A 13941-nucleotide genomic window follows, 5' to 3' on the forward strand; every position below is an offset into this window, starting at 1 on the left:
TCACTATGAAGTGTGACATTTACACAAATATTTACATGCTTGTAGGAGGTTAATGGCCAGTTTTTTTTTTTAATGTTTCCCGCCTAAATGTAAATTATATTCTTTTATTTTACTGTTAAGTTAGTTTTAAGTCGTTTTATTGCTGCAAAATGGCTTGGCATAAAATACCGTGTAGCCGTCGTGAACTTCAGTTACTAGGTACTCTAAACGGGGGTCAAAGTTTTAGGTAAGTATTACTTTTTTGCTATTAAAAATTGATTGACAATTAAGCTAAAAATAAATGTTTTTTTGTGGTGTGTAGGTGGGAGTATAATAAAGAAACTGATGTGTGGACTGGAATTTTTTCCAAAACAGTTTGGAAGCTACGACAGGATGACGAAAATTTGCAGTATCAAGTTATGGGATCGTTATTAAATAAAGCATCGAAAAGCGGAAGCGATATGTTTCAGAATTTACTAGAAAACTATTTTCGCTTAAACTATAAACTTAGTGATTACTATAAAAAGTGGTCAGAAAAAGATGAACTATTTGAAAAGGCCTGTAAACAGTTTTATGGTATAAGGATGCTTTATCAAGAGCCTGTAGAAAATCTTTTTTCGTTTATTTGTAGTCAAAACAATCATATTTCTAGGTGACTGATTTTCATTACTTAATTTAACTAGAACTAATCTAGACACAAAAACTTAAACAACTTTATCTTAAGAGTATTATGGTGCCGCTCGCCTGGCACAAATAGCAGTGCAGCTACATGCTGCACTGATTTTAGTTTCTTTTGATAAATTTATATAGCTGGAAGCCGTGTTGGCACAACGGTCACAGCCATGGACTGCACCTGTTGCATTGGCGGTTAGGGGTTCGATTCCCACACATGACAAACATTTGTATTGGCCATACAAGTGTTTGCCGTGGTCTGGGTGTTTGTGCAGTCCTTGTGGGTCCATCGTTACTCATAGTATGGAATATATCTGCCAACCCGCATTGGAGCAGCGTGGTGGATTAAGCTCTGATCCTTCTCCTACATGAGGAAAGAGGCCTATGCCCAGTAGTGGGATATTACAGGCTGAAGCGATGAAATTTATATAGCTTTGTACCATTTAATTCTTAATTTAAACTATATAGTGATGTGTTTTAAGATTAAATAATCAATTATTATTTTTAGGATATCGACAATGGTTGAAAAATTATGTAAACACTATGGAGAGAAAATCTGTGAATTTGATGGAGTAACTTACTTTAGTTTCCCAGATGTTGATAAATTAAAACAGCCACAGGTAAATATTCAACCTTACTTAATCACATTAGAAAAAGATTTTATTTTATTATATCTACTTTGAAACAAGAACACTAGTAAAAATAATTACTACTAAATCAATACCAATCATGATAAAGTTGTCATTTCATAAGTTTTAATAATAAAAAAAATTAAGTAAAAACCATTCATTAATTACGTAAAAGTCCCAAGTAGGGTTGGAAAAATTTCTATATACCCTTACTTTCAAACTGATTATTACGTAATATTTTCTAAGTTGATATTTTATATTGGAAATTGTGCAGTCATCAAGTGTCTTGGCAAATGATCATATTTCATTTGCATCTGGAAATTAAAAAACATATCAGGAGGAGCTGTTTATTACAAAGTTATTATTGTTTTACAAATAATTAATAGTGTAAAATATAATAAAATAATCGCACTATTGTATGGCATATTATATTTTTAATTAGTATTGCATCATATACAAAAAATATGTCATACTACATTCAGTCTAGATTCAGACTTTTTAGTAACTCTTTTCACAATAAGGTTTTTAATAATAATCTAATAAAAGTGAATTTAACAACGATTGAAATAAAACAAATACAGTGAAATTGAGAACTTCCTCCTTTTTTATAAGTGTCAAAAATTTTAATTACCTTTATGTGATGGTAAACTAAATACCTTAATTATTATTTCTTATGTTTCAGATTGAATCAGAACTAAGAAATTTAGGCTTTGGTTACAGAGCTAAGTTTATACAAAAGTCCGCAGCACAGATAGTGGAATGGGGTGGAAGGCAGTGGTTCAAAAGCTTACAGGAAATGAAATATAAAGATGCTAGATTGGAGCTTATGAAGCTTTGTGGAATAGGTCCAAAGGTATTATTACAATTTACTAAAAGAAATTCGAATATTGGCTTCTTTTATTAAATCAAGAAATAGTAAATATGTCTAATTACATATTTCCACTACTTACATAATATTAAAAAGTAAAAAATATATATTATTTGACGTTTTTTTGATGTTTCCCTGTGTTAAAATAGCTTCTCATAATAATATACGGTGCACAGGTTTTTTTTTTTTAATACTGGACTGAATAACTTCTCAAGTTACTCAGGTATTAGTTTTATATTGGGACATTTGTATAAACCCTTAAATGACCTAAAATTAGAATAAATAGAATTATTTAATTTTCATAAACTTTGTTTATCTTATAAATTTATTCTAGGTGGCAGATTGTATATGTTTAATGTCTTTAAACCACCTTGAGGCTTTACCTGTCGACACGCATGTGTACCAAATAGCGGCCCAGAACTATCTCCCACACTTAAAAGGAAAAAAGAATGTTACTGAGAAAATGTACTCAGAAATTGGAGATCATTTTAGAATGTTGTATGGTGATATGGCTGGATGGGCTCATACTGTAAGTTGATTATAATCTATTATATAATGAAACAACTTCTCCGGATTATATAGCGGTGTATTAGGTTTTTACATGCTCGACATTTCGTATACTCTACAGCAACCATGGCCCCGGGAGGACCATGATAATCTATTATAGTAAAGAATTTGTAATTTACTTATAAACTTTTTCTCTTGAACAAAACATTCGTAGCTAATGTCGAAATAACGAGCTCCGCAAAATTAAAATCAAAAACATGGTAAATAACTAAATATCCCGTTTTTGAATAATTTACTTATAAACTTTTGTATACCTATAATTCAGATATCAGAACATATGTTGCTCAATGTAATATTGTCCTATTTTCTTTCTCTTTCGCAATCATTGAATACAGTACTAGGAATCGTACTAAACTTCGTTTCATAGGAATGCAATCTCTGGGGCTCCATTCGTTACAACCTAATGCCTAATGTAATAATGTACGTATTATAATAGACTATTGTATAGGCATAGTAGAATGGAAAGAATATAATGTAAGGATAGTATGTAATATAAATAAATATAGATTTAAGATTACCTATGTAATTTTAGTGGGAGCGCTCTTTAGGACGAGCAGCCTCTGATCTATACGCTGTCTATGACGTAAAACAATTCTAATATTGTAGTTGTACTATAGATAGAGACTGAAAAATAATAAAATATGTTTACGGGATAATTATTTCGAGATTCAAGATGTTTCGGTCATTGAATGAGATGGTGCCATAGTCGTGAGTGACATGAAATAGTGCTTTCAGTAAATTTTATAACTATATAAAGTAGTTAACTCTAAAAATATCTTGTAATTAATTAATAATTATATTTATTGTCGTATTTACATTTATTTCACAAATTTAAATAATTTTTTATTGTTTTAGGTATTGTTTTGTGCTGACTTAAAGAAGTTCCAGCAAAATGATGAACAGCTGTCAGAAGGTGAAAAGCCTAAGAAGAAGAGAAAAAAATAAGAAATCTATGATTTTTAGAGAAATAAAAAATAATCAATAAATTGTTCATATTTTTATTTCTAATTTTTTTTAACATATGAAAGTACAAAAGATATATAAAATGGATACATAACACAACCTGGAATGGTTTACAAATATATCTTTTACAAAGATTATATTTAATTGATCCAATATCACAATGCAAATAAATAATTTATCATAAATATTGCACTAATACGATTAACTACTACAGGATTATATGGATACATAATCTTAAAACTATTTATAAGTATTTATATACATTTGATTAAATAAATATATATTAAAATAAATTTTGTCTTAATTTTTGAGTAAAGAAATGTAATGAGAAATGTGTCAATAATAGAATTGGCTTGTGTAACAAGAATATTCTTTTTAAATAGTCAACAAAAAATGAGAGATTGAAGTGCTAATTAGAAATGAAGTTAAATCTTTATTAGAAAAACTTGAATTTGATGCAGACAATAATATTAATGTCTAAATGATCGTTTTAGTCTGTACTGAATAAATTACTTGATGTAAGTGTATAACAAGGTTTACTCCAATATATGTAATAATAATATTATATATGAACTTACTGTCAATATTCTTGCTACTGTCGAACTCAAACACGATTTATACAATATTTATCTATGAATAATTATTAATTTAAATTTTCTAGTTTTTAAATATGAGATGAGATATGAGAGATAAAAGAACCCAGACTTATTTTTTATTCAGATCTTTTAAATATTTTAAAACAGTCAAATTAAGGAAAATGTGAACTAGATAATGGTTCAAATTTCCAAACAAATAAATACGTACTAGTCTTAGGGTTGCTAGATTCATTTCATTTCAGGGACAATTCGAGGATTACGAATTCGGTCGGTTGAAAAATATACGAAAATTGATAATATTTTTTGTAAATCGCTAGAAAACAAGTAGTGTTCGAAATCCGGGACAATCGACTATAACCTGGACACGGGACAAGACAATTATTTCCGGGACCATCCCGGATTTCCCGGCCATCTGGCAACCCTAACTAGTCTTGTCTTTCTAAATTTTACTTAATTCGTATTCAGAAATAAGTAATTTTGAATTTAATTATTTATTACCATAATATATTTGTGGACAGTATTCAATCAGCGCTTGCAATGCCCTTATTTCAAAAGCCAAGTCAGTAATGGCGGGAGGCGTAGCGACGAGTGTTGGCGCGAAAACTGTGCTAAGGTTATGTGCCGACATTTTGTTGACATCCGCATGTTGGGCAATTCTAAAAAATTACATATGAATATTAATATTCATTTTATATAGTTATAATTTGAAATATATTTTATGCCATTATTATGTAGGTATCATCAAAGTATCAACATATTCCGATTTACATCACATCATCATCACTTCAGCCTATCGCAGTCCATACTGAACCTAGGCCTCCACAAGTTTGAGCCAAAAATGGCGTGAACTCGTGTGTTTTGCCCATAATCACCACGCTGGGCAGGCGGGTTGGTGACTGCAGGGCTGGCTTTGTCGCACCGAAGACGCTGCTGCCTGTCTTTGGCATGTGTATTTCATAGTCAGCAGTTGGATGGTTATCCCGCCATCGGTCGGCTTTTTAAGTTCCAAGGTGGTAGTGGAACTGTGTTATCCCTTAGTCGCCTCTTACGACACGCACATCACTTCAACCTATTGCAGTCCACTGCTGGACATAGGCCTCCCCGAGTTCGCGGCAGACATCCCGATTTTCCGCAATCCTCATCCAGCCTACACCGGCAATCTTACGTAGATCGTCGGTCCAACGACACGCACGCGAAGAGAGATTACGATTCCGCTTTACGTTTTAGTACAATTCAGCTGTTAAATTTTAGTTATTGTTCATACCATAATGAAAATAAAGTGACAAATTTCGTGGCTCAAACAAGCATCTCGTGTTATGTTTATAAAATTTACTAAATATCTTTTTCTGAAATTTACATTTTATTTATCTTGGCAAATACAAACGAAAAAAAAAACAATGTTATTTTGAGAATTCCATAAATTTGATTAGACGTTTCTTATCTTGGGGAATTAGAAAACGTCGGGACTTCTCAAACCCTATAGAATGCTTTACAATATTTGTATAAGAATTTGGCAAAAAATTGTTACAAACCTATGTAAATGCTGTACCATATATTGTAAGCAGTTGAAATGAGCTGGTGGTAACGTATCGAGGGCCTCTCTCAACATTGTCACTTGTATTGCTGCTGTCTTCGTTTCTGTAAAAATAAAGTTGTATAGTTATAGTTGTAAATATAACTAAAACATTATTTTATAAACTGAAAATAAATATTATAATCTCCCTCAAGATTTCGTATCCCTTTACTCTGTTTACAACCAAAACAGGAGATACATTTAACTAAGGTACGCTCCAGCCCGTTATATCCCACTACTGGGCCTCTTTCCCCAGGAGAAGGATCAGAGCTTAATCCACCACGCTACTCCAATGCGAGTTAGCGGGTACATTCCCTACTATGAGTAACGATCGCTATCAGGTGTACATGATAACAACCGGGACCGACGGCTATACGTGCTCTCCGAGGCACGGTGGGGACTCACAAAGATTGCACAAACACCCAGACCACGGCAAACACCTGTATTGCCAATACAAATATAAATGAGGTATTCAGCAAAAAATATCATGCTCAAAATCTGGAGCAGCCCAACTGGGTAAGTACCTCGACGTTACAGCTGATGATCTCAGCTAAATAATACTGCTTTCAAGCAGTGTTGTGTTCCTGTTGTGAGTTAGGTGACCAGACCAGCTCCTGGGTAGAGTCAGGTAAGGATCGGCAACGCGCTTGCGATGCATGTGATATTGCAGGAGTCTATAGGCTATGGTAATCGCTTGGCATAACTGTACGCTTGTTTGCCGACCTAGTTGTATAAAAAAAGGTCCATATATATATATATATATATATATATATATATACGGTCGAATTGAGTAACCTTCTCCTTTTTTTGAAGTCGGTTAAAAAATGTATCACACAATTATCCCAAGATGAAAACTGGTTTCAGGCTCAGGAAATAAAAAGCCTAACTACAACAAATGTATTGTCTATACAAACACATTATTACAGCCAGTTGCTCTGAATCAATTTCTGTAATAAACAAATATTTTACAATAATTGTAATAAATACTTACGAATAGCATTCACTAGCTTGGGATGAACCTCAAAAGTTATAAGCGGAACTGGTAGTAATCTCAAGTAAAGTTTCAGAGTGCCAGCTATTACATTGATGTTACTGTATACACTAAGATCCGTCGCCTCTCCATCTTCAAAAGATATAAAAAAATAACAACCATAAAACTTTATAATACAAATGATCGATAAGCATACAAAATAGGGCTTCAGTTAATAATAATTGCATTTGTTATCTATCTAAGAAGTAGTAATTTTTTAAACATTTTGAATATCATATCAAAAATTGACCGCTCCAGCGGGGTTCGAACCCGCGTCTCCGACGTACCGTGTCGGCGCTCTAGCCAATTAAGCTATGGAACGATGCACCCGCTCGAGCGAAATTTTCGATATGATAATTTTTAATTTCGGTTTAAGCGAACCGTGGCGCCGTCTATAGTGAGCTCTTTACAGAAACCCGTAACTATTCAAAGTTTCATATTACAATGAAAATCTTTGACAGGAGACGAAATCAATTTTTGATATGATATTCAAAATGTTTAGAATTCCTAATGTGGGTAACACAAAAATAAAATCTTAGATAGTAGTAATTTTTTGTTCACTGGTTTTACAAATTAATTTAAAATTGCAAAGCAAAAGTTAAAGTGTAAGGTAAAACTAAGCTTAAAATTCCGAAATTACAAATAGTTTATTGCTTCAGCCTGTAACATCCCACAGCTGGGCATAGGCCATTTCGTCATGTAAAAGTGTCGGGGCTTAATCTCGGTTAGCAGATAAATATTAAAAAAAAAAACAATATACTAAAAATATTTTCACCTTTATCAAAAGCCATTTTCAATGCTTCAATCTCGTCAGCAAAACCTGATACTCTATAAATACCCTCGGAGTCCAAACCTCTGGCTTCTATTTCAATGACACACTTCTTGACCACAAATGGCAATGTACTCGAGTGAGCATTAAGTAATGTTGTCAGGTCGATACCAAACACACCCCTTAGCTTTTTTAAATCCGGTACGCAATGGTTCGGTACTCGCTCTGAACATTTTGAATGTGCAATGAAACCACAATCTGGTAAATTAAAAAATTATGTTAAAATAAATAGTTATAAGAAATCATATTTGATACAATTAAATATTAAATTATAGGAAGAGAAACAATTATAGCATCAATCTAGTAATCTTAAAGATGATATTTATAAAGTACTAGCGACGCGCCCCGGTTTCGCACGGGTGCAATGTTGATACTAATTATAAAATAAATATGATATATAATATATTCACAAAAAATGTGTTTATTTACGACATCACATTAGAAATTTCTTAAACTATCAGTGTTCCTCTACTATATTATGCATATATTATACATATAAACCTTCCCCTGGAATCACTCTATTTACTAAAGAAAACCGCATCAAAATCCGTTGCGTAGTTTTAAAGATCTAAGCACACAGACAGCGGAAAGCGACTTTGTTTTATACTATGTAATGAAGTGATGTATGAGGATGACATCTATGAGGATGGTTATACCTCGAATTAAGTCTATAAGTTGATATTAATTTTTTTTTAAGTATTATAAAAATGTATATATTTTTAAACGTTTTGACCAATCTTGTTAGTAAAATGAAACACAAAGAGTCAGCATACAAAAAACAACTTATTCTTTAAGATCAAATTATTGCAAGACAATTTAATATGTAATATCGACACATGATATGAAGAACATTGTAACTAATGAAACAATGTTTTCTAACTATACCAACAAAATACTGAGGGGGAAAAAGGTATCTTTCAATCTAGGAACCGTATTTATACGACCACTAGAACGATTTTTAGATGAAAAAAAAAAAATTAATTGCAATTCAAGATAATCCAGATTTCCGCTAAAAATTATAGTAATTTCGGTTACGAAAATAAAAATATATATAGTAATGGTCTCCTTTGAACACAGTAGCATTGTAATACCATTTCTTATACTCAAATTTCAACATCACAGCAGCTTATAATATACATTAAGTTGATATACCACATTATTGGAACTATTCATACAATGTTTTTAAAATAAAACAAATGTATTCTTAATCATTGTAACTTGAACAAAAACAGCTTTCCGTTTGATGTAACACAACATGGTCATACTACAGAACGCAAAAATTAATAGAAGAATAATTTATTTCATTACAGATGTGGCATTATTGAATATCACTTGGCCACTTTTTAAATGCAACAAAATTGTAAAACGTTCTCCTGAAAAATTAGTAACAAAATCAGATACAATGTTCTTCATATCAGGTGTCAATATGACTAATACCAAAAAAATAAGAAAATAATGTTACAGTAAATCTAATTTTATATGAAAGATCCACTGCAATAATGATGTCGTTTGTTTTTTGTTTTAAGATTCTGTTTCAAATTTTGTTTCTTTTTCAAGAATTGTGTTTCAAGCTTATAAATACATATACATACATATAATCACGCCTCTTTCCCGTAGGGGTAGGCAGAGACCACTTCTTTCCACTTGCTACGATCCTTACATACTTGTTTCGCTTCATCCACTTTCATTATTCCCTTCATACATGCTCGTCGGTTTAGGGTACTTTTGACCTGGCCTTTTTTCAAGACGTCCCCGATTTGGTCTTGAAATGTCCGCCTAGGTCTACCCCTTCCAACACTTCCACTCACACTCGCCTTATACACTTTTTTCGTCAGTCGTTCTTCATTCATTCTCTCGACATGACCAAACCATCTCAGCATACCTTTCTCAATTTTTGTCACTACATCTTCTTTCAGACCACACCGTTTCTTTATCTCACTATTTCTCATCCTGTCACTCAGTTTAACTCCTATCATGCTTCTTAACGCTCTCATCTCAACTGCATTTATTCTGCTTTCATGTCTCTTCTGCCATACCCAACTTTCACTTCCGTACATGAGTGTCGGAAGCAACACCCCCTCATGCACAGCCAAACGAGCCTTTTTAGACACCTTCCGACTGCTCATAAAGGAGTTCAAAGCTCCGTTCACCATGTTTCCTGCATTCACTCTTCTTTCAATATCACTCTCACACTTTCCATCTCTTGTAAACTTCGAACCCAGATACACAAACTCATTCACCTGTTCAATTTGTTCATCTCCAATCACGATATTACAGTCTGTCACTACCTCATCTCTTTCAAACACCATCACTTTCGTCTTCTTTACATTCATCTTCATTCCCTTTCTAACAAAAGCTCCACTCATAGCAGTTACCATCTCCTGCAACTCCTCGGCCGAGGACGCAAGTAATACTTGGTCATCAGCATAGAGAAGACATTTGACGAGTAACTCACCCATTCTCAACCCACTTTCATTCTCTTTTAACTCTGTCAAGCAATTGTCCATGAACACGTTAAACAGCCACGGTGACGCTACACATCCCTGTCTAACACCTTTTTCGATATTAAACCATTCAGTGTATGCCCCGTTTATCCTCACACAAGCACTAGAATCCCTATAAAGAGATTGTAGTGCTCGCATGAGTGCGCCGCTCACACCGTACACGGACAATGCTGACCACAATTCATTCCTCACCACTCTATCATAGGCCTTTTCCAGATCCACGAACGCGCAATAGACCTTTTTGTTTTTTGCTAAAAACTTTTCGGCTATGCACCGCAAGGAAAAGACCTGATCCGTACATCCCATTCCCTTTCTAAATCCCGCTTGTGCATCCCATACTTTTTCATCTGTTTCATTCACAACCCTTTCAATCAACACTTTCGCATACAATTTACCGACGACGCTGAGAAGGCTTATACCGCGGTAATTTATGCAGTCCTGCCGTGACCCTTTTCCCTTATACAACGGCACGATTACGGCTTTGCACCAGTCTTCCGGTACTTGCCCATTTCGCCAGCACAAATTGAAAAGGCAGTACAGCTGGCTAGCCACTATACCCTGTCCAGCCCTCAGCATCTCGACGGTGATCCTGTCATACCCTGCAGCCTTACCTAATCTCATACTTTTCAGCGCTTTCACTATTTCATCCATGCTTATCTCACTTTCATCGACATTTATACTACTCTCAATGGAAGGTGCCGGATGTTGTACCTGCACTTCCTCTCTTTCAAACACACTTTCAAAATACTCTTTCCATCTCTTTAACACACATTCTTCTCCATTTATAACGCTCCCATCTTGACTCCTGATTGTGCTCAGCTCCGAGGGAGAAATTTTTCCTCTGGCTGTTTTGATGGATTTCCAGAAAAACTTAATGTTTGACTGGAAATCTTCAGTGAGCCTCCTATCAAAATCATCCTTTCGTTCTTCTTTCTTTCTAGACACAACTTCTTTCGCTACTGATTTCAATCTTTTATACTTCGTTCTTGCTTCCTTTACCTCGTCATCCGTTGCCTTTTGAACCTTTTGGTTAGCTTTTGTTGCTAACCAATCCAACCACGCTTTCTTCTTTTCTTGCACAGCCTTTTGTACATCTTTATCCATCCACACATTATAGTTCTTTCTTCCTTTCCTTCTTTTAGCTACCCCGCACACCTCAATAGCACTATTCACGACCCCTTTCTTAAAAGTCTCCCACAAATTCTCAATCACACCTATCTCTTCTATGCCTTTAAAACTTTCTTTCAGTTTCTCTACATACTCATCTTTCTTTTCTTTTCCTTGTAGATTTTCCACTTTTATTCTGGCTAAAACACTCGTAGGCTCGGCCCTTCGGTGGCGCCATCGTTTAAAGAGGCCACGTATTCGGGCTATGACCAGGAAGTGGTCTGTGTCGAGACCAACACCGTGGTATGCCCGAGTGTCAAGCACTTTCTTTCTCAGTCTTTCATCCACAATTACAAAATCAATCATACTTCTAGACTCACCCTCATCTCTTGTATACAAATGGATCTTTTTGTGTTCAAACATTGTGTTGACCACGCAAAGATTCCATTCCAAGCATACTTCAAGCAGACTTCTCCCATTGTCATTCACTCTTTCGTCCCCAAACGTACCCAGAACTCTTTCATACCCATCACGCTTTATGCTTAAAAAAAATTTCAAAATTTGAATGGTATTATTTTTTGACAAATTATCATTCTTTAGGTATTATAATGTAATTTAAAAAAAAATTACAAAAATGTATACTATCATGATCAAAGTCCACACTATACCGATGTTCATCCGACTGGTTAAATTAACTTCTGATTGTTTAGTTTCTGCAGTATGAGAAAGCCAATCGTAACACTGTTTTGTTAACTGAATTTAAAAAAAGGAAGTGTGTTACCTTTTATGTTTTTATTGGGTGTACCGATTTTGATTATTCTTCATCATTACAGCCTATACAGTCCACTGCTGGACATAGGCCTCCACAAGTTTACGCCAGAAATAACGTGAACTCACGTGTTTTGCCTATAGTCACCACGCTGGGCAGGCGGGTTGGTGACCGCAGTACTGGCTTTGTCGCACCGAAGACGCTGCTGCCCGTCTTCGGCCTGTGTATTTCAAAGCCAGCAGTTGGATGGTTATCCCGCCATCGGTCTGCTTCTTAAGTTCCAAGGTGGTTGTGGAACCTTGTTATCCCTTAGTCGCCTCTTACGACACCCACGGGAAGAGAGCATTTGCTTTAGCTTTATAAAACAAATATGCAGATACAACTATTACCTTCACATTTTACACCCTGTGCGGTAAAACCCCACAAGAAGTTAGCACAAAGTTCGCACCAATTTAAGCCCTTAAATGTATGAACTTTAAATGAATGTGATTTTGTATACTTAGACAGTAGAGGGCTATCTTCGAGTGTAGGTGTTAGATCAAAATTCAGTTTTTTAATATCAGATTCTATTTCTAATATTTTTCCCTCATGTTTGTTAATGATTGGACTTGATCTGTTCGAAGCCCTGAAGAATGATATTATGTTAGTAAAATAACTGTTATAATATTGATTATTCTTAGCAAAAGATATTATTTTGATAGTATGAAATAAGGTACAAATGCCAGATATATGAAAAATGTAACGAAATTAAAATGCTGAGAATATTAAATAAGCATACTTGTAACTGAATAAATTACATTTTTTTTTAAATATTATTTATACATACTGATGGATTTTTGTAAGTGTGTTTATCTTTCGTCTATTCAGCGTAACATACGGACTCTCTGTGTAGTTAGCCTGAGAATTTATCATTTCCATTATATGGTGAGCCCTTAGTTCCATGTGGCATGTGATGAGACCGTCCGCTACTAAATCATATATGCTATCATATCTTTTATCCTTTATGTAATGGGTCCCATCATAATATAATTTATAGTGATGAACTTTATTATTGAACCTTCAAAAAGTTTTTACATTTTTAATAAATTTGCGAGACTTAGTACTTATTGAGACAAAAAATTTAAAATATTTAATACAATTGATAACAGAATATTTAAATAATCAATCAAAGATATTTTAAATAGTTGAAAATGGTAGGCCATTCTATGCACTATCATTCTGATTAGACTCAATTAACATAAACTAATAAAAGAATAAGGTCAATACCTCCAAGTTAATGTGTAGAAATCATTGTATTCATTGCCTTTTCTTATCAGAAACGCACCATTGGGTTCATCCTCGAGTAGTAACGTCGCTTCCTTATGACCCATAATTCCATGATATTCCTTTCCATAAAATAATGGTCTGTCCGGACATTCTTCACAAATTATTTTCTTCGGCACAGGAGCCTCTAACTGAATGCGATAAACTAAAAAATAAATAAATAATTTACTCATTTAATACTATAGCAGAAAGTTACATACATTATTCCATTAACTGACGTTCAGGTTTCCATATGTTTTTAAGATTTTCCATTATTTATTTTTATTAACACGTAAAATAATAAATTACTGCCGTATTTAGTCAAGGCTCGTACAAAATAAGTATGACAACAAAATAAATAACTAAATCGTAACGTAAACAAAATAAATGTCAAGTAACGCATAGAGCCATGGCATAGAGATTAACATCACAGATAAAGAGCCTGTATTTCATAGTCGCATAGGTAAAACAATGTTAATTGTCATTACATGTGGGTATTAACATTTTCATTGACATTGCGTTTATTCGAATAGATTAATTTAAATTACTCTTG

At 33.9% G+C, this 13941-nt stretch overlaps 2 protein-coding genes across 2 annotated transcripts; one reads left to right on the plus strand and one right to left on the minus strand.

Annotated features, from left to right (window-relative positions):
* The first annotated feature begins 125 nt into the window (after positions 1-125).
* On the plus strand, positions 126-3701 carry LOC123663378 (N-glycosylase/DNA lyase). Its single transcript, XM_045598066.1, has 6 exons — positions 126-226; positions 302-631; positions 1160-1271; positions 1963-2133; positions 2483-2677; positions 3571-3701. Exons 1-6 carry the CDS (start codon positions 150-152, stop codon positions 3658-3660), a joined length of 975 nt encoding a protein of 324 aa, XP_045454022.1. The 5' UTR covers positions 126-149; the 3' UTR covers positions 3661-3701.
* An 813-nt stretch (positions 3702-4514) lies between these two features.
* LOC123663553 (beta-chimaerin) lies at positions 4515-13661 on the minus strand. Its single transcript, XM_045598227.1, has 8 exons — positions 13628-13661; positions 13353-13554; positions 12913-13143; positions 12476-12711; positions 7653-7904; positions 6839-6970; positions 5807-5912; positions 4515-4930 (listed from the first exon to the last, which is right to left on the minus strand). The coding sequence occupies exons 1-8, from the start codon at positions 13659-13661 to the stop codon at positions 4762-4764; spliced, it is 1362 nt and encodes a 453-aa protein (XP_045454183.1). The 3' UTR covers positions 4515-4761.
* Positions 13662-13941: the final 280 nt, after the last annotated feature.

The sequence above is a fragment of the Melitaea cinxia genome, chromosome 20 (assembly GCF_905220565.1).
Source record: "Melitaea cinxia chromosome 20, ilMelCinx1.1, whole genome shotgun sequence".
Taxonomy (NCBI): Eukaryota; Metazoa; Arthropoda; class Insecta; order Lepidoptera; family Nymphalidae; genus Melitaea; species Melitaea cinxia.

What these genes read in the sequence shown, in the direction of transcription:
- LOC123663378 (XM_045598066.1), top strand. Translation starts at nt 150, where the DNA reads ATGGCTTGGCATAAAATACCGTGTAGCCGTCGTGAACTTCAGTTACTA. An exon ending in ATAAATTAAAACAGCCACAG is followed by an intron (nt 1,272 to 1,962) that starts GTAAATATTCAA and finishes CTTATGTTTCAG; the next exon opens with ATTGAATCAGAACTAAGAAA. An exon ending in TTTGTGGAATAGGTCCAAAG is followed by an intron (nt 2,134 to 2,482) that starts GTATTATTACAA and finishes AATTTATTCTAG; the next exon opens with GTGGCAGATTGTATATGTTT.
- LOC123663553 (XM_045598227.1), bottom strand. Translation starts at nt 13,661, where the DNA reads ATGGAAAATCTTAAAAACATATGGAAACCTGAAC. An exon ending in ACACTTACAAAAATCCATCA is followed by an intron (nt 12,712 to 12,912) that starts GTATGTATAAAT and finishes ATCATTCTTCAG; the next exon opens with GGCTTCGAACAGATCAAGTC. An exon ending in ACAGGGTGTAAAATGTGAAG is followed by an intron (nt 7,905 to 12,475) that starts GTAATAGTTGTA and finishes TTAATTTACCAG; the next exon opens with ATTGTGGTTTCATTGCACAT.